Source organism: Urocitellus parryii, chromosome 4 (assembly GCF_045843805.1).
Source record: "Urocitellus parryii isolate mUroPar1 chromosome 4, mUroPar1.hap1, whole genome shotgun sequence".
In the NCBI taxonomy this organism is placed as follows: Eukaryota; Metazoa; Chordata; class Mammalia; order Rodentia; family Sciuridae; genus Urocitellus; species Urocitellus parryii.
In genome coordinates this window covers 45775111-45802492 of record NC_135534.1, presented here as the reverse complement: position 1 = coordinate 45802492, position 27382 = coordinate 45775111, and the positions used below count along the sequence as shown (strand labels likewise).

Here is a 27382-nt window from a genome sequence, read left to right as displayed (position 1 = left end):
GAGACAGCAGGATTGCAAGTTCAAAATCAGCTTCAGCAACTTAGCAAGAGTCAAAAAATAAAAAGGGCTACAGATGTGGCTCAGTGGTAAAGGGCCCCTGGGTTCAAGCCTCAGTATTTAAAAAAAAAAAAAAAAGTATGTACTTATACAAAGCATTATACATATAAGATGTATTTCTTTTTTTTTTTAAAGAGGAGAGGAGAGGAAGAGAGTGGGAGGGAGAGGCGGAGAGGCGGGGAGGGAGAGAGGGAGGGAGGGAGAGGGAGAGGGAGAGGGAGAGGGAGAGAGAGAGAGAGAGAGAGAGAGAGAGAGAGAGAAAGAATTTATTTATTTATTTTTTTAGTTTTTTGGCAGACACAACATCTTTGTTTGTACGTGGTGCTGAGGATCGAACCCGGGCCGCACGCATGCCAGGCAAGCGTGCTACCGCTTGAGCCACATCCCCAGCCCCAGATGTATTTCTTTTAGAGTGCCTTTCCTAATTACCTCAGCTCAGTGATTAGTCTCTTATCTGAATTTATCTGCCCTTCTTGGAATCCTTCTTGAGTTTTAATAGAAAGCACAAGCTAGTGAGCAAAACATGAAAAACGACTAATTCACAGAACCTATTAATACTTACATGTTTCCATTCATGTAGATAAGGAAGATATATTTTCCCATTTGCATCAACATGCTTTCCTGTCTTAATAGTCATTGAACTAGTAGGTTTAACAAAACAGATAGGGGGATTATACGGGTATGTGTCCAGCAGCCACAGGCATATTGGAATGTTGTATGTATTACCTGAAAGAGAAAGAGAAACTTCAGTTATTCTATTTTTATTTTTATTCAAAACCAGTTTAATAGGTAAGGGAGAGCTACAATTAAGGAACACATGTCAAACTTGCAGCAAATATTTTGTTTCAAAGTTCTGTTTAAAATTAGTTTCTCAATTTTTTGTTTGTAAAACACATAAGTAGGATGAAGGATCTAACTGATCACTACTCTGCCTATGCCTTCCTGATCCTATAAAACATTCTTTATGAATTATCTTTCGATCCAATCTATTCTTTGCTACCTGACTCTCTTCACTTCAGTTAATAAAGCTTGCTGGGAAGGGAAATGAAAGGAAGAACATGGCTTAACGTGCTACAGGAAAAAGTGATAAATCTGAAATTCCCTTGTCAAAACCTAGATTATAAAACTCAATCCAATAGTCAAACAGATGCTAATTGGTTTCCACAGTCTGACAAATGCATATAGCCTTTTCAGTGGTAATTACTCAGAATCATTCATGTCATTCTCTTCTTTTTGCTTTATGAAACAATCTGAGGTGAGAAATCTGACTATATGTAGTCAAAATGAAGCATCTTAAAGAATCTGATAGTTAATATATTAAACAAAAATCACAGTATTTTCTTACTATGCTCAAAGTCCAATGTTCCAAGCAACTATCTGAATCACCTAACATAATTTATATGCATTTTCCCCTTAGAAATAGTTCCCTGCACATAAATGTCATCTGAAGATATTAGATAGTTATAGGACTTCAGATTTGTTGTTTTAGCCCAGAATTACCTAGAGTGAACAATAATGGGAAGTTCCAATAGGACATAGGGTAATATATAAAACATAAGTTTTTCCCACCACCCAGAATTCTCTGCTTTGTGTAAATGAAGAATTTCCCGGAGTAATGTACATTTGTAAACTATGTTACTTATAACCTATTTCCTTCAACAGAGTTTATTTCCTGAGGGTAAGGACAGAATTAGTAATCTTGACTTTCACTGAGTCCTACCTAAGCTTTCCATATTTGCTTTACACAGTGCTAATGCTTGATTAAGTATCCCCGCCCCCATCTATAATATGCATCCTATTATAAAAGGTTGACTCGTCTTTTAATAGGAAGCTCAAATGTCATTACCTCTGTGATTTTCCCATGTGGCCTTGTTCTCCTTTGAAATTTCACTGTATCTTAAAAATTTTATTATTCTATAAGCACCTATAGACATGTAAATCTCATTTATTCCCTGTTTTTGTTATTAATGTAGATTGTTCCAGAAAAGATGTACCCATTATTCATCTTTGTGTCCATAACCCCTATCCCTATTACCTCATGCACAGCAAGTACTAAGTGAAATCAATGGGTAAGTTATAGGTCACAGGAATAATTAACAGAGCTGTCCAAAAACAAGTTTCTTTTGAAGCTGAGCGCACTTTTATCACTGTAGGTATTCCACCAGAGGAAGACTGACTGGCTAACAGACTAATTATCCATCATCAACATTATTACAAACCTCACATAAATAGTAGCTACTATTTATTGTCTGCTAATTATTACCAGACTCTGTTATACATCCTTTACCTATATTATTCTCAATGAATTCTCGGTTTCCCTGAGTTAGGTACTATTATTCAAATACTAGAGATACTTCTAGTGACAAACCTGAGCAATTAGAGAGTAAGAATTCAAACCTAATTCTGTCTCAACTTTAAATCCTCCTATACAACTATACAATCTGGCATAGTCAGAAAAGACTGAATGGCGTGGAGGCTGAATGAACAGCCATCTGAGATCGCTTTTTAGTTTCAAAATTCTCCTATTCTCTAAAACAATAAATTTCTCCAATGCAATTAGGCACAGGACGTCTTGATAAGAAGCCTTATAAAAAGCTGAAATATGAGCTGCTGCTGCCAAATTAAAACAGAAGTTAAAATTAAAGTTAAAACAGAAGTTAAAATCTCAGTCATCATGAAAGCTTTGACAAAGTAGGTTCAATTTACTTCTAACTTTTGGCAACATATTTATTATGTCGTCAAATACATCTGAACTGGAAACATAAATAAGACGTTTACCTCTATAAGGCACAGGAATTGTTCCAGTAAGGTTCATTAATTCCCTGGAACTGCCATCATTAAATACTGAAAGGAAAGAACAAAGATTTTTTAAAAAATATTTATTTTTTAGTTTAGGTGGACACAATATCTTTATTTTTATGTGGTGCTGGTGAATGAACCCAGTGCATCAAGCATGGTAGGTCAGTGCTCTACCTCTGAGCCACAACCCCAGCCCCAGAACAAAGATTTAATCATGAGCATTTTTGTAGATACTCTCATACAAGTTATTCTTTTAGAAACAATAGTTAAAATTCACTATTATCCTTGAAAGGGGCTAACTTGTTAATGTATCATCCATTCTGTCCAATAACAAAGAATCCTTTGTTGATTCACTCAAGGGGATCAGCTTTTCAGTGAGTAAAGGAAAGACGCTTTGAATTACTTGCAAAAACTAATGTGAGTACCATAGTCCCAGTAAATATGAGTTCTTGGTATCCAACTAAACAATGTATGCATGAGGCCCTGGGACAGACAGACAGACAGACAGACAGAGACAGAGACAGACACAGACACAGACACACGCAAGCACTCACATCATCACTTTCAAATACCATACTAAATGTTAGCCTAGTATCATATTTTAGAAATCCCCAGGTGTTTATCCTGTCATTCTCAATTCTAATGTAGTATCAAACACAGTATTAAATGTACAAAAAAGTGTCCACAGTTAACTGTAAATGACATCTTTCAATATGTATTTTTTTTATTTCACATTTTTCTACACTGATTTATTAGGGTAGTAATCTGTGTTGACTTGGAATGCACACCATACCATATAGAGAGGACAAGGTTGTAATACATACTACAAGAATACACATTACACTGATGACGTCAGTTGTTTTATTACTGACAATTATAAACCGGGTTGTAATTTATTCTAATTTTGAACATTTTCAAATAAGAATATCTTTGTTTACTTTAAAAGTATTTTAATAACGATGATTTAGATTTGGTCAAGCCATATGAAGTTATACAAGACTTTTTTGATGATGATGGAACCTTCATCAGTTTTGTTCATCAAGGTTATTCTCTCAGCATCAAGTAAAAGCTATACACTTACACAAAAGTTCAAGCCTCAATCATTTTCTCCAAACTGAAGCTATTGTAAAACTAACTTTAATTTTGGTAAATATGAAGGTTTTGCAGATCAAAATACTATGGGATAGTGTGTGGACAAAAATAAAATTGAAATGAGGAAGAATCTTGTCCTAGGTTTAGGAGAACACAATTGTTTCAGGTCCTTGTTGCTTAGGAAAAGCAGAACTGACTACCTCTCTGCTGCCTCTCACCTCTCTTTTAGGACCTAAAGTTTACAAAGCCATAGGTGTAAGTGGAATTCATAAAGTCTCAGCTACAAAATTCAGTTCACTGCTTTCAGAGCAAAAGGCTTCATAATGGATAAAAGCCCTGGCACACTATGAAGCAGGGTTGAAGAGAATGAACTGGATATGATGGAGACAAAAAAGAGAAAAGTTCCAGGTGTTGTCATCTCTTAAATTCCAACTTTATTTTTTTCTCAATAGAAAGTAAAAAAAACAAAAACACCATCTTACCTACTCTACAGAATCAAAAATAATATTAATAAAAATTTTCCTTATTATAAAACACAAGACACAGTTCACAATATAGGTTTGTCAAAAGTGTTCCTATGCTGGGCACAATGATGCATACCTGTAATCCCAGCAACTTGGGAGGCTGAGGCAGTAGGATCATGATTCAAGGCCAGCCTCAGCATCTTAGTGAGGCTCTAAGTAACTCAGTGAAACTGTCTCTAAATAAAACATAAAAAGGGCTGACGATTTGGCTCAGAGAGATGCTGGGGGATGGGGGGGATGGGATTAAGCATCAGTAACTTTAAGCTAAGTATCTTTAAGATATACTGTACAATATTTTTTCTTTCCTCTAGGTGATAGACTACATGTTAGAACCAGGTTTGAGGCCAGCCACAGCTACTTAAGTGAGATTCTTAGAACCTTTTTTTTTTTTAAAAAGGGTGGGGCTAAGAGTCTGTGGTAGGGCCCATAAGCATGAGGCCATGAGTCTGAACCCCAGCACTGCAAAACAAACAAATTTCCTCCTAGGTCTAAACTTGCACAGTTCTATATCAATTTTTTTTGTTGTTGTTTAAACTTTATATTTGAACAAATATAATACCCTATTGCTTAACACTTATGTTGGGTGGAGGTTCAATTCTACAACTGAAAAAACAAACTTAACAAGCAAGCAAGAAAACTATAATCATTAATAAAAAGAGTAAGCAAATTCAAAATACAGTAATAGGTATTGATTAAACTCACCATATGAATCCAATACAGGTTTGAGATCTTTGTACAGAGTAATAACATTGACAGTTTCACGTACAGTTAGGTCTCTGTATTTGTACTGAAAAGCAAAATCACAAAATAATTTAGAGTAAAACCAAGCCTTGTTATTTTATTCTAGATTAATTTTTTTAAAATCCTGTTTTCTTCATAGCACTCTTCTTAAAGTTAAACTGGTTTTTGTCAATTATTAATATTAATTAAAGCCTGAAAGGGCCTCAGTTACTTTCCTTCCTATCACCTATTTGAAACCTTTACCAAAGCTACCAACCTCCATTTTAGCTCTTCTGTCCAATGTAAAAGGACCTACCAAATAAAATCTTGGTCATTTTTGAAGACTTAGCTTACATATCTCTCTCCCTCTTCTTAATGAATTCTTTTCCAGACTTCCCTTTAGCCCATAATTATCTCTCCTTTTTCCTTTTATTAAATCTTGTTCCATTCTTCTCCAGAAGATCCTGGCAGGAGATAAGATCAGGGACTCTGATCACAACACTTCCAAGCTCATCAATTGACAAACTGACCATGCACATGAAGTTTTTAGTGCTTCTTTCTTAAAAATGAACAGTTTATCTATTCCAAAAACAAATACTCCAATAAGCAAGTCGGGGACCCAAACAAACTGAAAACAAGAACATCCAGTTTGGTGGTCCAAGGCAGTAATTCCAGTGCCTCTGGAGGAACAGGGACAGAGAGGGGAAGTGTTGAGGCAAGAGGATCACAAGTTCAAGGCCAGCCTCAGCAACAGATCCTTTCTCAAAACAAACAAACAACAACAACAAAAAAAAAATCAAAAGGGCTGGGGATGTGCTGTGATAAAGTGCCCCTGGGTACCAAAACAAAAACAACAATTAAAAAACCCTAACAAGTAACAGGTAAAGCAAGAAAAACTTCATAAACAATAAATATTAATAACTTCAAAGAAGAAAATAATAATATTGTATCCATTAAATAAGAATACTCAAAGAATACGAAATAAAAAACCAAAAAAATCTGAGAGCAGACCCAAATCATTCAATAAAAGGATTAGAATACAGTCCAAAAAGTCCCACAGAGACTACTAAAAAAAGAATGATAGATAATAAGGGGGAAAATATTTTTAAAATTAAGAAATAAATCTAGTTCTATTCAAAGTCCATTCTTTCCCTCCTCCTACTGTAATACCAATTTTTCCATGCTATGTAACCAGTCCTATTAACATATAAACATGTTCTTAATTCTCCCATCTTAGTTACACAAGCTACATTCCTAAACTCCCAGTCTCTCTAGCAGTCACATCTCAGTTCCTCTTTATATAAAAAACAAACAAATAAGCAAACAAAAACTCATATAAGGTGCTGAGAGCCACTGCCAAGTAGGAATGATGCATGGCATGACCCAGGTCATTTGCAGCGACATTGCATGTAAGGTGACCTTGCTCAAGGACCAGGGCGGATCCGGGTTTAGGGTACTCCTTGGGTTTAGGGCAGTTCCAGGTTTAAGGTGTATCCTGCTGGGAATAGGGCGTATCCTGCTGCCTCAGGCTCCTTGAGTTCCCCTCGAGTTCTCCTGGGATTCAGAAAGTATTTGGGATTCAGAGACTGGTGGAGTGTGTGGATTTCCCCAGAACGTGTGTAGAGTGCCGGTGTGAGTTCGGGAATAAAGAATTGCTTTTTGAATCTACAAGGTGTGAGTGGCTCGTGATTTTGTGCCCAGCCAGACTGCGGCAATAAGGAAGGCTGGAGATTTATCTCAGTAGAGAGTCTGTCTACCATACACAGCAGGCTTCCTTCCCTAGCTCCACAAAACTAAACAAACTCATACAAGTAGCTGCCTACATTTGCTGTCTTACATTGCCTTTTCTATGCTTTCTTTCAAAAACTTTCTATAGTGGAAAATTTCAAACATATCCAAAATTAGAAGAGTATAATGTGCACCCTTATATCTAACACACAGAGTCAACAATAATCAATTAACAGCCAATCTCATTTACTCTATAACTCCATTCACTTTTCTCTCAATTTTATTCTGAAGCAAATCATAAATAACATCATATCCTCTCACACATAAATATTTTATATCTTTAAAACAACTTTTAAAAATCATAATACTAGTATCACATTAAATAGTGGCTAATAACTTGATATTATCAAATATTCAATGTTATATCATATTTAATTTTTTGAAAAAGCATCCAAATTAAGTCCACTGCAATTTAAAATCTTAAGTCTCTTTTAAATGTACAGATTTTCTCATCTATCTTTTTTATAGCTTTGAGATATAATTCACATATTTAGAGTGTACATTTCAATCGTTTTTGGTATATTTAGAATGGTAAAATCATCATTGCAATCAATTTTTACATCTTCATTATTCTCAAAAGAAATCAATACCCTCCAGAGGCTGAGGCAGGAGGACTGCAAGTTTGAAGTCAGCCTAAGCAATTATCGAGGTCCTGTGCAACTTAGTTGAGATCCTATGTCAAAATAAAAAGGGCCAGGGATGTGGCTCAATGGTAAAGCCCTCTGAATTCAATCTCCAGGACCAAACCAAACAACAATGACAAAAAAAAAAAAAAAAAAAACCAACCCAATACCCTCTAACAATAACTTTTCATTCTTCTCACCCCCTATTTCACCTAGACGACCAATCACTAATCTACTTTCTATCTCTATAGGTTTGATTATCCTAGATATTTCATATTATCAGAATCATATTATCTTTAATCACTAACTTCTTTTACTTTCCATATTTTAGAGGTTCATCCGTATGTAGAGTGTACCAGTATGTCAGTATCATTCATTTTAATTCTTATTATATGGATATACCACATTTTACTTATCTACTGTTTAATTGATGAGCTCATCTCTATTTTTATCCCCCCCATTTATTTGTTGAAGATACCTGTTCATTTGTCTTATAGAGGTTCCCATAGTTTGAAATTTGCTAACTGCATCCCTTTGGTATATTTTAATATACATGTTCCTATCAATAAGTATCTGGATCAAGAAGCAACGATTTTCATGATTTAAAAAAAAATTTTTTTAGTTGTCAATGGATCTTTTATTTTTCTTATTTATTTATATGCGGCACTGCGGATCCAACCCAGGGCCTCACACATGCCAGGCAAGCGCTGTACCACCGAGCCATAACTCCAGCCCTTCATGATTTTTATATATACATATTTTCTTCCCCTCTCTCTTAAGCAAGATCATTTCATAGGTAATATTTTTCCACTGAGAAGCACACTGATATCTGGGTATCCCTATGATGTTAGCAACCACTGATGCTCACTGTCTAGACCCATTCTTTTCACACTCACTCCAATTCTGGACATTCTGTATCTGTCCAGTGAGAAGTGATCAGATTCTGGATGTACTTTGAAGGTAGAGCTAGCATGATTTTCTGTGGAAGTGAAGGAAAGAGGACTCAAGGAACACTTCAAGGTTATATATATATTTTGTACCTACCACTTCACTGTAAAATTGCTCATCAAGGTCACCAATACCTACAACAGGGTGTGCAAAGGCCAGTTCTACCTTCATCTTACTTAACCTACCGTTGGTATCTGACCAAGTTAACTTCTTCCTCTTTTATTTTCTTTTGGTGGCAGGGTAGGGGTACTGGGAATTGAACTCAGAGGTGCTTGACTACTGAGCTACATCCCCAGCCCTTTTTAAATTTTTTTTTGTTTGTTTTAAGAAAGGATCTCACCAAGTTGCTGAGGCTGGCCTTGAACTTGCAATCCTCCTGTCTTAGAATCCCATGCCACAGGGATTACAGGCATGTGCCACCACACCCAGCTGATCCTCCACCCCACTTTTTAGATGTTTTTAGTTGTAGATGGACATAATACCTCTATTTTATTTACTTTTATGTGGTGCTGAGGATCAAACCCAGTGCTTCACACATGCTAGGAAGTGTGTTCTAGCACTGAGATACAACTACAGTGCTGATTACTTCCTCTTAAAACATAATTTCCAGAATGCCAATCAATGCTTAATTTCCTCTTCTCTGTGACTATTCCTCCTTAGTCTCTTTGCTGGTTCTTTCTCTTTCTTCATCAATTAATGTTATTAAGCTGCAGGACTGAGTCCTTGGTCCTCTTCTCTATCTAGACTCGCCCCTGTGGTAGTGTTCCCCTTGTTTTTAAATAACATTTACATGTTGAAAATCTCCAGATTAAAAATTTCCAGTCTGAACCTCTTCCTTGAACTTCAAAAATGTATAGGGGTCTTTCACTTTTCAATTTCAGTTACCCATGGTCAAACTTGGTCTGAAAATATCAAATGGAAAATTCCAAGGGTAAGCAATTGATAAGTTTCAGATTGCATGTAGTTCTGAGTAATGTGAATTCTGTAATAAAATCTCATGCTGTCCCACTCTGTCCCACCCAGGAATTGAATCATCCCTTTCCCCAGCAAATCCAAACTGTTTATGCTATCTGTGTCAGTGGCATCTCAGTCATGATCAACTGTCGCAGTGCTGTTCAAATAACTCTTATTTTAATAACAGCCACAAAGTGCACAAGCAATGAGCCAGCAATTTTATTGAGTATATGTCATGACTGCTCTATTTTATTAATAGTTATTGATAACTTTACTATGCCTTTTATAAATTAAACTTTATAATAGATATGTATATATAGGAGAAAAACATAATATATACAGTGTTCAGTACTGTCCAGTTTCAGGAATCTACTGTGGGTCTTGGGATCTCTGTAGATAAAAGAGGGAGTACTGTATATCCAGTTACTGGTTTGACAGCTGCATTTGAATATTCAATGAAAGTTATATGAAAGTCAAATTGAACCTGACCAAAAATTATCTCCTTATCTTCCCTCCCAAAGTGACTCTTCCTACATCTATACCCCTCTATCTGTTCAGACCCAAAACTTGAAGTTATCCTTGGTGACTCTCTTTCCTTCACATCCACAGCAAATCTATCAGAAAATTCTGCTAACACTACTTTCAAAACACTCTACAGTTTGATCACTTCTCATTACCTCCACAGGTACAATCCTGGTCATATTGCCAGCATTTCTCATCTAGATTATTTCAAAAGCCTCTTCACAAATGACTGTGCCTCCACTAGTACCCCTGAAGTCTAGTTTAAACGCAGTTTTGTTGAACACTACTGTTAAAACACCTGCCATCATTGTCCAACTAAATGTCAAATCCTTATAACAGCTTGTTAGGGCCTCCAAAATCTCCCAACCACTGAAGTTTAATGTCTAAACCGACTCTCTTCCTTTACTCTGATATAAAATTGTAACCTAACCCCATTTTCTACCCACTAGCACTCTATTTCTAGTTCCTGGTTAACTTTTTTTTTTCTTCTTTTGTTTGGTACTGTGGATTGAATTTAGGGTCACTTTAACATGGAACCAATCCCCAGTCCTTTATGTTTTTTATTTTGGGACAGGGTTTCACTAAGCTACTTAGGGTACTAAGGGCCTAGCCTGCTTTACTTTTCTCTAAAATACACTATCAATTTCCAAAATACTATTTAATGTACTTTTTGTGTAGGAGACATTCTCTATTTTGAAATTTTCTCTCTCTTTTTGGTACTGGGATTGAATATTTTATTTTGAATCAGGATCTCCCTAAGTTACTGAGGCTGGCTTTTGAGCTTGCAATCCTCATGCCTCAGGCCCTCCATGAAACTTTCTCTTTAGAAGTTATTTGGTCTTCAGTTAAGCACTTTTTTTTTTTAAAAAAGGGAAAAACAAAAGTGTTATAAATAATAGTGCGCTTTATTATAAGTTGAAAACTGCTTAAACCGAGGATAATTGGTAGAAACCAATTCTGCTTTGACCAAACTATCTAAAGCTAAGCCATTGAACTGGGGAAGGCTCAACTCTCGACCACTTTACATGTTATTCCAATTAATTTAAAATTACCCCCCCCCCCCCGCAAAACAAAACCAAACCGTTCCACTCCGGTCAAGTACCACATTTTGAAGTGATTACCAAATTAAACCACGACTTTAAAATGCAAAATGCCTGATTGTTTTAAAAATGAAAAAAAAAATACACTAGTTGAGTTGTGGGGACTGTAATTTAAACTCACGCTCCCGAGGTAGCGAAGGACTGTTATTTTGGACGTTTTGATTTAACCGAGCCAATTCTACTCTCTCGCCGGCCCGGTGTTGAGTTACGCGGGGGATACAAAACTGCAAAGGCCAGTTTCCCCAGCGAGGGAAGGGCAGACTGACGGGTTTCTGGCACCTTAGATCAGAAACTAAGCACGACCGGCTGTGTTTATACATTTTAAGAGGAAAACTATACCGCCCGACAGAAGGCTCCAAACTCTCCCGAAGAGCGAAGGACGGGCGGCAGGTGGCAGACAGCCTCTGCGCCTTTGTTGACGGTCGCCGGCCGCCCCCCATTTTCCCTACCAGGGTATAAACAGATTCCGAGGCCTTTGACGCCTCGGGAGTGGGGGCCGCGAAGGCAGCGGAGGACCGCACTGAGGCTTCCAGCCAGCTCGGGAGACTAGCTGGGCTGGGCTTGGCTGGTCCGGTCCGGGCCAAGCGCGGGAGTGGTGGGCGCGCGCGGGGCTGAGAGAGCGTCGCGGCCTCACCTTGGACACCATTTTCTTGAGCTGGCTCTCCGACACCGCCATGACGGACGCCTAGCGACTCCGGTCCCCGCAGGCAGAGGGTCAGCCGCTCCCGGGCCGCCCAGGCAGCCCAACACAATCGCACTCCAAGCGGCCAGCCCCCCACCCCCCCGCCTCTAACAACAGGAAGTCAGCACCACCACAGCACTTCCACTTCCGCTACGTCACTTCCGAGGCCGCGTTCCTGCCCAGAGTGTTGTACGCGCCAAGCGGCGGAGTTCAGTCGTAGTGTGGGTTTATATCAAGTCGCCTCTGGCGTTGTCGTACTCCACCGACTGACTCCCCAAAATGAGGGCAGGTGTACTCGAGTGTCGAGGCTCTGGGCTTGGATAAGACTGGCAGGTATTTCAGTCACCTTAAGACTTAGGAAGCAGGTGCAGAAAGGGCAAGAAGTATGATGGATTTCCAGTGAGCACTAACGACTGATTCATCAAGTGGGAGGGTATTGTTCTGGCAGAAATGTTCTGCTACCGACTTACTCTTGTGAGAATAGTAGGCAAATACCCTTCTAGTTTCGCCTTTATTTTTTTTTTCCTTCCATCTCTAAGATGAGCGGCTTACATTAGAAGACGCCCAAGGTTTCTTTGGTTATCAGGTGTTTTTGTCTTTTTAAAACTACTTTTGCAAGGGCGAAGTGTAGAAAGCCCTTGTTTTTCAGGAAGCCAGACAATAATTTCTTCACCAAGATACCTTTCCTAAGTTAGAACTTTTCTTGTCTGCTTAGACGCAGTTGAAAATACAGGCTGCATTCTACCTTGCTTTGTGTTCAACTACCAGCCTGTCCACCAAATACAAGTCCTTGGGGCAGGCGTATTTTCAGATCTTCATGGTCTTGTATAGTGCAAGAATAGGTAGTGAGCCTTTCGGAAGATCACAAGTTCAAGGCCACCCTCAGCAATTTAGCAGAGACCCTGTCTTAAAGTAAAATAAAGGGACTGAGGATGTAGCTTAGTGGCAGAGCACCCTTGGGGTTATGGTAACTTGTTTTTTGTAATACTGGGGATTGAACCCAGGGGTTTGTGCATGCTATGCAAGCACTTTAACCACTGAGCTACATCTCCAGGCCTTATTTTATTTTGATATAGGGTCCTGTTAAGTTGCCTAGGCTTGCCTTGAAATTCCTTTTCTCCTGCCTCAGCCTCGCAGAGTTCTAGTATTACAGACATGTGCCACCAGGCTTGGCTCGTTATAATGAATTATATTAGTCATTATTCCACATCATCACCAGTTTTACAAGCACAGTGTCAAAGTATTGTAAAACTTAGGTTTGATTATGTGAAGTATGATTCATTTGAATGATTTTAATATAGTGCTGATGAGAACAGACTATGGTATTGATTCCCTTCTAAGCTGGCATCTAAGTGAAAGTCACAGACACAGAAGGGCCTAATTGAAAGTATGTGGAGATATTATAAAGTGTTGTCAATACAGACACATAAAGGCAATTTAAGAGATATATATTATTCCTGGACAATCATATGTTAGCTCTAGTCAAACCAAAAGGTCAGTTCTACTGCTCCTGCTCTTTTATGTTGCTTAAAAATATGGTTTTCAAAATGTTCTCAAAGTCATAGCTTGTTCAGAAGTAACTTCAATTAGAACAACAACAAAAAGTTTTGCTAAAATAATTTTTAAAACTTTGAAAACAGTTGATAAAATCCAATCTCATTTTAAGAGTCACTTAAGTAATTAAATGTACTGGGTGCTATGTGAATTATATGAAACAAATCTCCAAATCTTAACAAACTTCCTTTAACTTGAATAAATCAGGCATCACATGGTGAATTTAAAAATCAAACTTTATTCATTATTCTTGATATTTAAGGAAAACAATATAAATTGGAAAGTAAAAATATATCTTCTACTATAGTATCACAAAAGCATTTTTAATACAAGCCCCACTAAAAATCATAACAAGAAGAGGCACTGCATAATTATGGAAAGAAAAAAAAGTGAAAGTTAACAGAAGCACTGAATGTTAAATTATCACCAAATCATAGTGAGGTGGTAGTTGGTGGTAGTTGCTTCTTGACATATATGTGGAACTTAACAACATAATTACTAATACTCAATATTCAAGGGAATGTCTGAAGCAGAATTACTTCTATATTGTGGCCTTCTAGAGGGTAAGGACCATTGTTCATCTTGGAATATTCAAATTCTAACACAATATTTGGAATAACAGTAGGTACTCTAAATGTTGTGTTGTCATGTTCCTGTTATAATTAATGTAGTGAACTCTTGGCAATTTATCTAGGAGACAGTAATATTTTGCAGTTAGATTGTTGTTCAAGAATATATTAGAGAAAGAAAAGAAAAAAGTTATAAATTAAGATTTTAGAAATTACCAAATTTTTGATTAGTTATCACTTATTATAAAAGGCTAGTTAAAAATATAAGATATGTTTCTTTCAGTTTTACTATTTCATAAAAAAGGATACATTGTTAGAATAAAACCAAAATAATCAAATCAAATAAAATGTAATGCTTATCTCTTCAAATATCCAAATGGTTTTGGTCATTGTTTTTATAGTGCTGGGACAGTACCCAGAGTCTGTGTGTGCTAGGTAAATGCTCTAGAACTGAACTACACCCCCACCCCAAATGTCCACAATTTTTATCCAGTTAATCTGGTGGGAATCTTTCCAAGCATATTAAATACTTTTTTACTTTCTTAATAAACATGGGATACTGAATGTTACCTTAATTACTGAAGTTCACCACTTTTATTAAGTGAGCATTAGAATGACTGTTTACCCTCTACAAGGTGTCTACCCTTATAAACCATTTGGCTCCTATCTCTCTGCCCAGATTTGTATGTACCTATTATGTTTACAAGACACTTTGGATTTCTTCACGGTACTTACTACAATTGGAATTGTACATATGTAGGATTTGATTTATTGTGTTTCCCATACTAGATTATAAGGATCAGGAATGCTTGTACCTCGTCCAGGCATGTTCACTGTTAGTGCCTGGAGTATAATAAGTTCCAAATAAATAACTAGATGACTAAATAAAAGCCTATCTCAGTTCATAGCTGCCTCTGCTGTTTGCTGAGGACAGATTAGGAAGCTAGGGAATTAGTCTTTCTAAAAATTTTTGTTTTTTAAAAGTAAACTTTTAGAGAATGAAAGTAATTTTTCCTAGTATTTAGGACCTCAACTTTAGGGTCTTGTGATCACTATTTTGGCCGTTAAGCATTTTATCCCTATTAGTACCTTAAAAAAGTAAAGACTATAAATTTTAACTACTCCTCTATAAGATGATGATAATAGACCCTACCTTAGTGGGTTATTATGAGGATTCAATAAAATAGTAAAGTGCTAATTATAATTCCTGTTACATAGTGTTGATGTTAGCTGTTACTATTAGTTGTGTATCAAAATAGTAATAATATGCTCTATTTAACGCGTGAAAACATTATTAATGAGGGGCTGGGGCTGTAGCTCAGTGGTAGAGCACCTGCCTCACAGGTGTGAGGAATGTTCTAGCCTTAGCACCCACATAAAAATAAATATTGTGTCCATCTACAACCAAAAAAAAAAATTTTAAAAACATTGTTAATGATTCATTTCTAAAGCATATGTACTCTGAATTGTTTCTTCTGGAGTGGTTAAAGGATTTGCTCAGAACCATCAGTCCACTCAGCCTCTATCCCTTAAGACCAATGGTTTTTATGAAGTCTTCATATTTTGGCTTTAAAAGAAAAGGTTTTACTCATAATCTGTTTCTACCAAAACATACATTTCTTCCATGCTTCTACTACTATCACATGTCATGTGGGGGATCTTATATAGTCCAAGAAGAGGTTATAGACAATTTCAGAAAGGAAATCCTACTGGAAATTAAATTACATATACTTTTTCTTTATATGTTAAAAATTTTACATTTGCCTTTTACTATTTTAAAGTGCATATAAAATTCTTTCCCGGGGCTGGGGATGTGGCTCAAGCGTTAGCGCGCTCACCTGGCATGCGTGCGGCCCGGGTTCGATCCTCAGCACCACATACCAACAAAGATGTTGTGTCTGCCGAGAACTAAAAAATAAATATTAAAAAAATTCTCTCTCTCTCTCTCTCTCTCTCTTTAAAAAAAAAAATAAAATAAAATAAAATTCTTTCCCAGTTCTGGTAGCTAATGAATTTGAAAAGGAAAAGAAAATGTCTTACCATTATTACCAACCGTATTTTGCAAAAGAACACCAACATTAAACTATCAATCTTTTGAATATGCACCTAGCACAGATTTTATAAATAAGGCCCATTCTGGATCTTTAGGTTATCATATTTATTATAAATGTCAAAAGGTAACCTTTATAAAATGCATTTCTTTCAGTATATCTCCAAAGTGATTAATGTGCTTTGAGTTTGGGGTACATAATTTAAAATATTACATACTGCAGATGCATGTTTGTCCTTGTTGTAACTTAAAGAACAGTATAGATATGTTAAGAATCCCGAATGAAATTAGATTTTTTTCTCCTTCCTTATCTAACTCCTTCAGGATCAAATGACAAAGCTAACCAAGAAACCATCTACCTTAACCAAGCAGTTTGTAAGATAAATAAGACACAGACATACTCAAATCTAATATATGTTGGCAAAATTAAATGATCTTTTCTTTCAGGTAACTGTGTTTGAGAGTCAAAGTTTTAACTGTTGTTGGAGACCATGGATTGAGGATGCACTGCTTTGGAGTTTCTCAGTCACTGTGTCTTCCTTCACTGTGGTTTTAATGACTTCAGATACTCCATTAGTTCCAAGGATGCAAGGTAAACTTAAAAACACTTCACTATTTATATCATAATATCCCTAAAATGAAAAATATAGGGATTATAATAGAAGTGAATCACTGCAAAAAAAAAAAAAAGGTCATATCATAAGAAAAAGATGGACAAAGTAGATTCCTTGGAGAGGGACATCCCATGGAATCTGGGTACAATACAGTAACCTTTTTTAAATTTTCTTTTCCATATTGTATTTTGGTCCGGGTATTCTAAGTCTTCACGAAAGTGATTAAGTATTTGTGTTTCATCTTAGCTATACTCTAGGGAATTTATGCTCTGGGTAAAAGCAGCAAAAGACAGACAGTTGGAGAAACAGACTGATAACTAGCTGAGACAAGTTGGCACATCAGTTTGAGGTGATGTGGCTGGCTCATGTAATAAATAACAACCAGAAGTTGTTTATGGAATATATAAACACTGCTTGGAGATTCCCAAAAATTACATGAGGGTGAGAGGACAACCTGGTAGAGATCCAGACTTCTCACAGTTAAATAGCATAGGGCTTAGGCTGAAGTGCCTCCTCCAACATCTTACACTGAAAGCTGGTGACATTGAAGACACCTGCATTAGAGTGTGAACAACAGTTTTGCTGGTTTTATATTATTAATATGAAAGTTTAAAATATGAGACAATGAGAATAACCATTACCTTTGCTAAAATTGATACAGAATGTACTTTCTTTTTATTGTTTACAATACTGTCGACCAGGTCAGCTACAGATAGTCCAACAGACCAGGATTTTTGACCTTTTACCTTTAATAGTTCCATGGCTCTAGATTACAAAAAACAAAACAAAACAAAACAAAAAAAGACCTTAGAAAATGCAAAAAATATTCACCATTTAGTTTTACATTCTGTTTAAGGCATTAACTAGGTGTTTTTATGCACAGAAATAAGAGTTATACAGCAGTGGTTTTAGGAAGGCTTTCAGATAATTGAATGATTATTTAAGCTTTCCTTAAAATGTCAGATTCATAGTTCACAGAGAGAACATACAGATGCTTTAAAAGATTCTCACCACCCTGATGATTTAACTAATTAGGAATTAAAACAATAAATACCAGTTTTGCCTATTACCCCTGGCAAAGATTAAAAGTCTGATAACTAAATTTGAAGAAGCTATACATAGGCATTCCTATAACTACTGTTGAGAGTATAAAGTGATCTAAGATTTTAGAAAAATTTGGCAACATCTGATCTAAAAATTATTCTTCTAGGAATTTATCCTATAGTAATATACTCAAATGTGTAAAGATATACACATAAACATGTTTTCTGTATTTGGAAACAACTCATCAAAAGGGGACCGTTAAATAAATCATTACCGGGCTGGGGTTGTGGCTCAGTGGTAGAATGCCTAGCATGCATGAGGCACTGGGTTTGATCCTCAGCACCACATAAAAATAAAATATATCGTGTCCACCTAAAACTAAAAAATATTAAAAAATAAATAAATAAATAAATTATTACCAAATGTAGTATCATATAGCTTTTATTCTTAAGAATAGGTAGCCAGTGGTATACGCCTGTAATTCCATTGACTCGGGAAGCTGAGGCAGGAGAATTGCAAGTTTGAGGCCAGCCTCAGCAACTTAGCAAGACCCTGTCTCAAAGTAAAAAAAAAAAAAAATTTAGAAGGGCTGGGAATGTAGCTGAGTGATAAAGCACCCCAGGTTCAGTGCCCAGTACTGGAAAAATAACATCCTACCAAAAAGACCCCTGAAAAATTAGATACTAGATTGTCATGTATAATATGGAAAAATATCACAAATTTATTTTTTAAAATAAATTTCCAAGACAGTGTAAGTAGCATAAGTCTATTATAAAAATAATAATAATATATTTGTAGAAGCATTAAAAAAAACTGGACACTAAAATTCTCTGGAAGATAGATTTACCCCAGCTCTTTACATTCTACTTTATAAATATCTGTAGTATTTGAAGTTTTATAATAAGCATATGTTATTTTTGTTAAAAGAACCATATAAATTAAACAATCATTTAAATTTATTCCTTTCAAAAGGTATAGGGAGGAGCTGGGCATGGTGGTGCATATCTGTAATATTAGCTACTTGGGAGGCTGAGGCAGGGTGATCATAACTTTGAGGCCAGCTTCAGCAACATAGTGAGACTGTGTCTCAAAATAAAATAAATAAATATAAAGGGCTGGATGTAGCTCAACAGTAGTGCACCCCTGCATTCCATCCCCCATACCACAAAAATGATAAACTGCAAGGAATATTGCTTAGTGGTAGTGTAAATAAATGCTTAGCAGATTGAGGCCCTGGGTTTAATACCCAGAACTACCAAACAAATAAAAATCTATAAATTAAGATTATATAATCAAATTAGAATGAATCATATCACACTAATCTTCTAAATAAGGAGGAAATTCCAGTCATTATATTCTAAAAAACATAAACTGAAAGTTTAAAAGCTAAAATCCTGCTCAGTGTGGTGGTATAGTTCTGTAATCCCAGCAACTTGGGAGGCTGAGACAGGCAGATCACAAGTTTGAGGCCAGCAACATAGTGAGCTATGTCTCAAAATTTAAAAAAGGGCTGGGAATGTACCCAGTTCAAAAGCACCTCTGGGATCAATCTTTAGTTACTACAGTACAAAAAAAAAAAAAAAAATAGGGCTGGGGTTGTGGCTCAGTGGTAGAGCACTCACCTAGCACATTCGAAGTGCTGGGTTCGATCCTCAGCACCACATAAAAATAAACAAATAAAATAAAGATATTGTGCCCAACTATAACTAAAATATATATTAAAAAAAACAATACTAAAATCCCTTTGTCCCAAGGGAGTCTGTGAAATGGGGGGCATTGAAAAAAATATTAAAAATTAAAAAACAAAAGTCACTCCCACTTGGACTTCAGGAAAAATTGTTATTATGTGATGGTATGAAAATATATAGTGTATAAAGTCCAACTTTATGGGGCTTGACTCTCAAAAGGTTTCCAAACAAAAGTGAAAGATACAAGGACCTATAATTATTTTTTTTCCTCCTGAACATATTATTTATTCATATTACACTGATTTTCAAGTGTATTTATGTATGATTAATACATGAAAATTTTTAAGTTATATGAACTCTTGTAAGGAAATTGCTAATATCCTCATATGTTTAGATATGAGAGAAATAAATCACTGTTTACAAATAAGGAATATGTTATACCCTTTAAATGTCAACTGTGTTATCTGAAGAGTTTGCAAAGTTTGCAAAACACTCTTCAGATAAGAAACCAAAGATTAAAAAAAAAAAACAAAAAGAAACCAAAAACTATAAAATATTGCTCCGGGGCTCAGGTTGTGGCTCAGCAGTAGAGCGCTCGTCTCACACGCGCAGGACCCTGAGTTGGATCCTCAACACCACGTAAAAAATAAATGAGTGAAAAAAAGGTATTGTGTCCAACTATAAAATAATTATTTTAAAAAATTAAAAAGCAAAATAAAATAAAATACTGCTCCATTATAGTTTCTTTTGGGGGGAGGGGCATGACCAGAATTGAACCCAGAGATGTTTAATTACTGAGCCACATCCCCAACCCTTTTTTTTTTTTTTTAGTTGTAGCTGGACACAATACCTTTATTTTATTTATTTATTTATTTTTATGTGGTGCTGAGGATGGAACCCGGGGCCTCAAATGTGCTGAGCGAGTGCTCTACGGCTGAGCCACAACTCCAGCACCCCTTTTTATTTTGAGACAAGATCTCACTAAGTTGCTGAGGCTGGTCTTAAATTTGCAATCCTCCTGCCTCAATCTCCTAAATTGCTGGGATTATAGGTGTGTGCCACCACACCAGGGTTCTGCTCCCATATGCTTTTGGATTTGTCCATACTATAGCTAGCTTTGTTTACAGAAGCTTGATAGCTATGTAAATAGCTATTATATTAGCTATGAAGTACATAATTTTTAGTCAGGTACAGATTTACAGTGTGTTACCTGTTGGACAGCTGCACCTGAGAGCTATGACTCATTTCTTGGTCACTCCACATGGGCACTAAAAATTAAATGAAGAATTAGTTATATTTTGCCAATGCTTGTCTAAGGAGTAAAGTGTACAAATAATCTTTTTTAGGGAAGAGTACTTGTATTAGTCTTTTCAATACAAGTTTTTTCCTTCTCTAGCAATAGCTATTTTTCTATTGATTGCACTGCATTTGCTGTACTAATTACAAAGGATGAGAAAAGATTTTGAACTACAATCCCCAAGAAATATGATCTTTTAAAGTTTACTTGTAGCCTCCTTACCTTTTCTTATCAATAACAGCACTAGAATTGCTGTTTCACTGTAGGAGTAGAAAGCACTGTTTCCTCAGAAGGCTGCATATAATAGGCTTGTAAATGTTGCAAGCACTTGCCATTTGTTCTGCTGGGAACTGCACTGAGACTAATTCCTTCCACCTTTGGAAACCTTCTATTTTGGGATTGAATTTCTACAGCTGTTAGAGAGTCAGGGTATATTTTTCCAGAAGTATCTTGTGGATTGCTCACATTAAGGCCAGTAAGTATACTGATCTACAGGATAAATGTCTTTGAAGCAAGAGAGAAGACAGGATTAAAAGTAACCCAAGGGTTAGGGGTGTACCTCAGTGGTGTGAGGTCTTGGGTTCTATTCCTAGTACCATAAAAAGCAAAAGACAAAACCCAAAATAGTGGTCTCATGTTACCACTAGATGGCAAGCAAGGAAGTAGACTAGGGAAAAGTACTTAGGTAGATAGGTAGATAGCTTCAGTGGTACTGGTAATGCCTTAACCGAGTACAGATTGATCAGCAAACAAGAGATCAACATGGACCAGAATGTCAATGTTAATGAGTAAAATTCAGGGTCTCGGGTTTGTTTGAATCCCCATACATTCATTACTCAATACATCTACTCCAAGTTCTTGTTTGCTACCCTTTTTGAGGAATCTATCGTTTAGTATTTTGTATCAGGAAACAACTGTGGAGCCTGAAAATTAATCCATCCTTCCCTTCCTCTTTCTCCTTTTTTCCCCTTTCTTTTCTTCCCATTTATTTATTTATTTATTTATTGTGTGTGGTATTAGGAATGGAACCTGGAGCCCCATGCATGCATTCTACCACTGAGCTACATCCCCAGCTCTAAAAACCATTTCTGTTCAATCACACTGTTAGAATTTTTTTTAAGGTTTAGTCTTTAGCCTGATTCATTATAGCACTGAACTTTATAGGTAGCTAGTACAGATTTACACAGATTTAAGATACTGCTGTATTTTATTTTTAAATTTTTCTTTAAAATTACATAAATCCTTTATATCTATAATGATTAAATTGGAAAATAAAGAAAAGTATAAATGTTTAAAAGTTACCTCTAACCTAGCTGTCACCACTGTCAGTAATTTTGTTTTAATGGCATCAAAGCAGATACAGAGTTTATATTCCAAGAAAATAGTTTAGAGAAGACAATTTGCTTTATGGCACCATGGTTTAATATCTGACTTTTAACATACATGGTTTTTCTCCAGTTCTTCAGTTAAATGATTGCCTGCCCACAGGAAGAAAGGTTATTTTCTATGCCTTGCTCTACCTACAACACCTCTGCTAAATAGAGTACCATTTCAACATTTCATTCTCATGGTTTCCCTTTGCCAGAGATTCACCTTCCAATTTGTTGATCAGGTATTCAGAGATCTCCAAAATATGATTTCAACCAGCTTGACCTGGTTAAAACTCTTTGCAACAAATAGTCCAGATTTTTTTTTTTTTAATCCCATGAACATGCCATACTTTATGTGCCTTTGCCTATAGGGAGAAGATTTAAATTTAGGAAACATAAGTACGATTGGAGGTTGGGATGAGTGATGGAGAAGGGTTTTATAAATGTTTTAAATATATTTAAATGTCTTTTTCTGGAAAATTAAACTTTTAAATTTGTCCTGGGACTCTGAAATGCAATAAAAGAAATTATAAAACCTTACTAACAGATCTTGCCTAATCTTACACTTAAGGAAAAGTAATTAGAAGGACAATGACACACATGAAGAGTCTATTTATAATACTGGGCCCAAAATACAGAAAGCACTCAAATGTGAAACAAAAGTCAAAAAAGCTCCATAATTCTAAAGTCCCCAGATATATCCAACTGTCATGACACTGGTGATTTATCAATGTAACTAAAAAAAATGTATTTCTTACCTTTGTCTTCTCCCTGCTCACCAATAACCCAAACTTCTTTGCCTGAAGTCTGTGCTTTCAAGATATTTGTAATAATATAGTGTAATCTCTGTGAATCAAGATTACATCCAATTCCAATCACTCGATATGCAGGAAATGTACTCAGTTTCCATGTCACATAGGTCATGATTTCCACTAAATGTCACATACAAGGTGAAAAATATAAAGATTTAAAACTATGCATTTTGAGTCTAGTTCACAAATAAAATATTTATTATTATAATAACCAAGGTATATTAGAGCTTCTATATATTCTTCTTAGATCCTAAATGCATTGAGGCATAAATATATATTTTCTAAATACACTAACCAGGTTTCAAAGACTTTACACAACTTTGTTCTTACATATTAAATTGTTAGGATGGAACATATAATTTCCTAGAATATTTAGGAAAAAAAAAAAGAAAACAAAACTGAATATAGAAAGTAATCATTTCATTTAACTAATAAAATTTTTCTGTATCTATTTTAAGCTGAGTTTCTATTTTTAAATGAAAATATCAATTAAAAAACTACTACTATTCAGTATAGTATTCTAAACAAAAACACAACTCTTTTTTTTTGTACATGCCAAAAGGATGTCAGAAATGTCCCTCCAATGTCCCTCCACCAACTGCTTTAGAAAAACAAGTGAAATACATACCATAACCCTGTACTGGGAACTAAAATGTCTGTTCATCAATTTGAGTTCAATAACACCTAACGCCTTGAAAATATTTCTTTTTCAAGTAAAACACTTTCAAAACAATTTATAAAATATAAAAAGTGAAAAATGCACTCTGAGATGTTACTAACATTTTATAATACTTCAGAGTTATAATGTTTCACATAAGTCACTGCATTTTTCTTGGGGCAAGGGCAGGAGGTTAACCATTTTCTCACTAAGGAAGATATGACTAACAACAGGAACCCAATATCATATTTCATAAAACATTGTTAAGTTGTAATCTTTTGATTAATGATAATCATAACAAACAACTGATAGTATGTAGAAATACTATACTGTTAACTAAAAGAGCCATTTACTGAATATTCTATCCTTTCCTTTATAATCTAAAGTTTTATGGCTTTTATCAGTAATGGGAGTTCTACTGATATATTAAACCATCAAATTAATTTAAAATAAAACTTTTTACCTGGTTGAGATGCAACGAGCAGAACACCATGTTGACTGTAATGTCCCAGAGCTGGGACAAGGGCTCTGAACATATCCACATTGCTCTGTACAACATCAACATAAGACTCAGAACTACCCAAAGAGTTGACTGTGAAGATCACCACCTTGGAATGAGCAGAGGCAGACAAATCTAATGAATAAAAAGAAACAGTCTGAGTTCAAGATACAGGCTTTAAACGAGTTCTAGTCCATAATAAAAATTTTTTTTCTTTTCTACAAATTCAGAACTTTTAGGCATTGATCTGCCTCCAGACCAATCCTACTTTCCAATCCTACTGTACAGCATTCAGTGCAAAATGCTGAAGGTTAAGAACTAGAGTATATCCCAAGTAGGGAGGGAGGAGGGGACAGCAATTAAGATAAACAAAATTATAGGACCAAGAACAGTCACATAGATTGAGTTTTATATGCAATTCACAAAATTTTAAGGAAAATGAATAATATGCTGTAGGCAAAATGAAATTACAATCAGTTAACTTACTTCTAAACTGAGTTTAGGGGTCCTAAAATTTCTTGAAAATGACTCAGAGGCCATCTGGGAAGACTCTAGGCCACTTTATTTGGCTTCTCCAAGCACAGCAGTGCTGCTTTGATCTGTTTTATTTATTAAGGATTCTACTTTAAAAACCAAAAAACTGGTTTGAAAATCTCTAAATTAAAATATCTCCATTCTTTTTTTTTCCTTCCCCAGTTCTGTGAATTAAATCCAGAGGTACTTTACCACTGAATTACATCCCCCAACCCTTTTTAAAAGTTTTTATTTTATCTATCCATCCATCCATCCATCACTGGGGATTAAACCAGGTCATCAGCCCTTTATTTTTCATTCTGAAATAAGATCTTGATAATTGCTAAGGCAGGCCTCCAACTTATGGATCCTCCTGCCTTAACCTCCAGAGTTGCTGAGATTACAGGTGTGTACCACTGCACCTGGCTTTGGCTCATTTTTAACGTTTTTATACTTAAATCCAGCTGTTTTTGGGTAACAACTACTTTTAATGGAACCTACAGGTAAGCAACAGTTATGACTTGGGAAAAAGCTGGCCTATGGAGTTCCTTCCTCTGATTCTCAAGCACAAATATGCTATTTTACAACTATATTTTCTACTTCACTGTGTATTTTACAGTGAGTGCATGCCAAAACAGTGGCCAGTTGTTATTATCAGAAACAACAGAAAAACAATAAAATAAAAAGGCATGAGTCTAATCAACATTTGTAAATGAATATTAGCATCCAGGGGACAGTAGTTCCCAGAATTAATATTCTTTTTTTTTTCTTTCTTTTGTGGTGAGAGATTGAACCCAGCGTTGCTAGGTCTATGAGCTATATTCTTAGCAACTTTTTATTTTTTGTTTTGAAAAAGGATCTTTCTCTTAGGCCATCTTTCTAAAGTAGTTTCAGAAGGAAATTCTTGTATAATGTGTCCACTGGGAAATACTTTACCCAGTTTAAGCTCAGATTCTGACATTGAATCCTCTTAAGTAATTCCTGTGTTCTAGGGTTTAGAACGGATACCTGGTCATGAAACAAAACCTAAAGAACTGGAAGGAATACCTTTCATACCATCAACTATGTGCCAGGTAATGGTCTAACAACTTTCCATACAGTTACTTATTTAATCTAGTCCACAATACAGAATGGGCATTATTACCCTCATTTTATAGATGGGTAATCTGAGGCCCAGAGAAGTTAAGTAATTTGCTTAAAGTTATAAAACTGGTAAGTAGAGGAGCCAGAATTCAAGCCCAGATAATCTGGCTTCAGATGCCAGTAAACAGACTATATTTAAAAATAGTCCTACATTCTCATAAACGATGAGGAAACTGGTACATGGTAGCTTTCTCCATATTAAAAACCAGCGAGCAGTTCAATTTACAACTTTATAATCTAGCCCCTAAACTATTTTGCCAGAATTATATTTCTTTTCCTCCTTTAGCTTCCTTTATTTATTTTGTACTAGGGTTTGAACCCAGGGGTACTTACCACTGAGCCACATCCGCAGCCCTTTTTATTTTGAGACATGGTCTCCCTAAGTTGCTTAGGGCCTCACTAAATTGCTGTCTGGCCTCAAATTTGTAATCCTCTTGCCTCAGCCTCTGAGTCACTAGGATTACAGTCATGTGCCACCCCACCTGGCTGATTCCTCTACTTTAAATAACAGAAATGCCCTCACCCTCATGGTTGACATACAAGTACACAAAAGTAGTTGGTGTCTACAGGATTTGAAAAGGACAAGAAAGGTCTCCTGCTCCATAGATTAAGATCCCAAGCCTTTTAATCTTGAGTTTAAAAGACAGTATATTTAAGTATTCTTTATATAACCTTTTGGCTCAAACTCTACTGATCTTATAGTCATTCCTCAAAGCATTTTTTTCATTTTCCTGATGATGGCTTTTGCTCAAATTCTTTCCATCTGAAATGTTTCTCACTGTATTTACCACATGTTTGATGTGCTTTTATGTGACTATTACACCAAACATTGCTATCATTCTGTGAGAACTGAGTTGTGTTTAATTTTTGCAACTCTCAGATCTAGTCGCTTAGCAGTTGGTACAGTTTCCTCTACCTCTCTGTCCAAATCTCCCCAGTCTATGAAATCATAACCTGGCACATATCTCAGTCTTACTCAGGCTAAAGTAATTCTCTCCACTTAACTCCAAGAGTCTTTACTGTCTGGACAGTTCTTGCGACAATTAATCACATATTGTTTCTTTACTCTTGTTATGAGTTACTATTTATTTCTTGCATGTGTGTCTTTTCATCTAAACTTTAAGCTGCTTTTGACCATGTAGTCTTCCATTTCTGTCAGTTCCCTGCAGCAGTCCTCACAAGCTCGACTCGGTGCTTCTAAAGAACCTGGAAAGCTTAATAAAAATGCAGATTATCTCATTTTCTGAGGATTTCATTTAAGTAGATAAAGGGAGCTTCCAGGAATGCAACCTTTCATATGAGTCTGGATACACAGCCAGGTTTTGGTAAACTGCTCCATAGGCAACAAGTTCTTTACTCTTGGAAAGCAGTCCAAGATTTTTATCTGACTCATCAAGTCTTTTCTTAGAAGTTGATGATTTAATAATGGGAAGAAGATCATTAAGAAGAACCTTAAGCATGATTTATAAACCTATGATATAAATTACAAGGTTAAGGATCATAATAAAATTAATTCGAATTTATAACCCCCCCCCTACAAAAAGCACAGATAGTACTAAGAACACAAAAGTGAATGAGATATTTTTTCTCATTAAGCAACATATAGCACAAATAGTAGAAGGGTTAGGATACCAAGGGACAAGTATATATAAAATATCCAGAAAAGGTAAGTTCATAGGGACAGAAAGCAGATTAGTAGTTGCCAGGGGATAGAGGAGGGAAAATAAGAGGCAATTACTTATTGTGTACTATAGAATTTCCT

At 35.8% G+C, this 27382-nt stretch overlaps 2 protein-coding genes across 10 annotated transcripts in view; both read right to left on the bottom strand.

Moving 5' to 3' along the window:
- Tsg101 (tumor susceptibility 101) overlaps nucleotides 1-11922 on the bottom strand; it is a 60772-nt gene extending 48850 nt beyond the window's left edge. Inside the window, exons 1-4 of one of the 3 annotated variants that reach the window (XM_026414489.2) lie at nucleotides 11762-11922; nucleotides 5175-5259; nucleotides 2836-2901; nucleotides 620-783 (exon numbers count right to left, since the gene is read on the bottom strand). In XM_026414489.2, coding sequence (XP_026270274.1) covers nucleotides 620-783; nucleotides 2836-2901; nucleotides 5175-5259; nucleotides 11762-11803 — 357 coding nt within the window. In that variant the 5' untranslated portion in view covers nucleotides 11804-11922. Of the gene's footprint in view, nucleotides 1-619; nucleotides 784-2835; nucleotides 2902-4548; nucleotides 4649-5174; nucleotides 5262-11761 lie in introns of those variants that run through there. The other 2 variants (XM_077797516.1, XM_026414490.2) reach the window with 2 other exon arrangements.
- A 4013-nt stretch (nucleotides 11923-15935) lies between these two features.
- Uevld (UEV and lactate/malate dehyrogenase domains) overlaps nucleotides 15936-27382 on the bottom strand; it is a 40014-nt gene continuing 28567 nt past the window's right edge. For 5 of the 7 annotated variants that reach the window (XM_077797513.1, XM_026414494.2, XM_026414495.2 and 2 more), the window contains 5 exons: nucleotides 23929-24099; nucleotides 22754-22927; nucleotides 20539-20596; nucleotides 17238-17361; nucleotides 15936-16614 (listed from right to left, as the gene is read on the bottom strand). In XM_077797513.1, coding sequence (XP_077653639.1) covers nucleotides 16447-16614; nucleotides 17238-17361; nucleotides 20539-20596; nucleotides 22754-22927; nucleotides 23929-24099 — 695 coding nt within the window. In that variant the 3' untranslated portion in view covers nucleotides 15936-16446. Of the gene's footprint in view, nucleotides 16615-17237; nucleotides 17362-20538; nucleotides 20597-22753; nucleotides 22928-23928; nucleotides 24100-27382 lie in introns of those variants that run through there. The other 2 variants (XM_026414496.2, XM_026414498.2) reach the window with 2 other exon arrangements.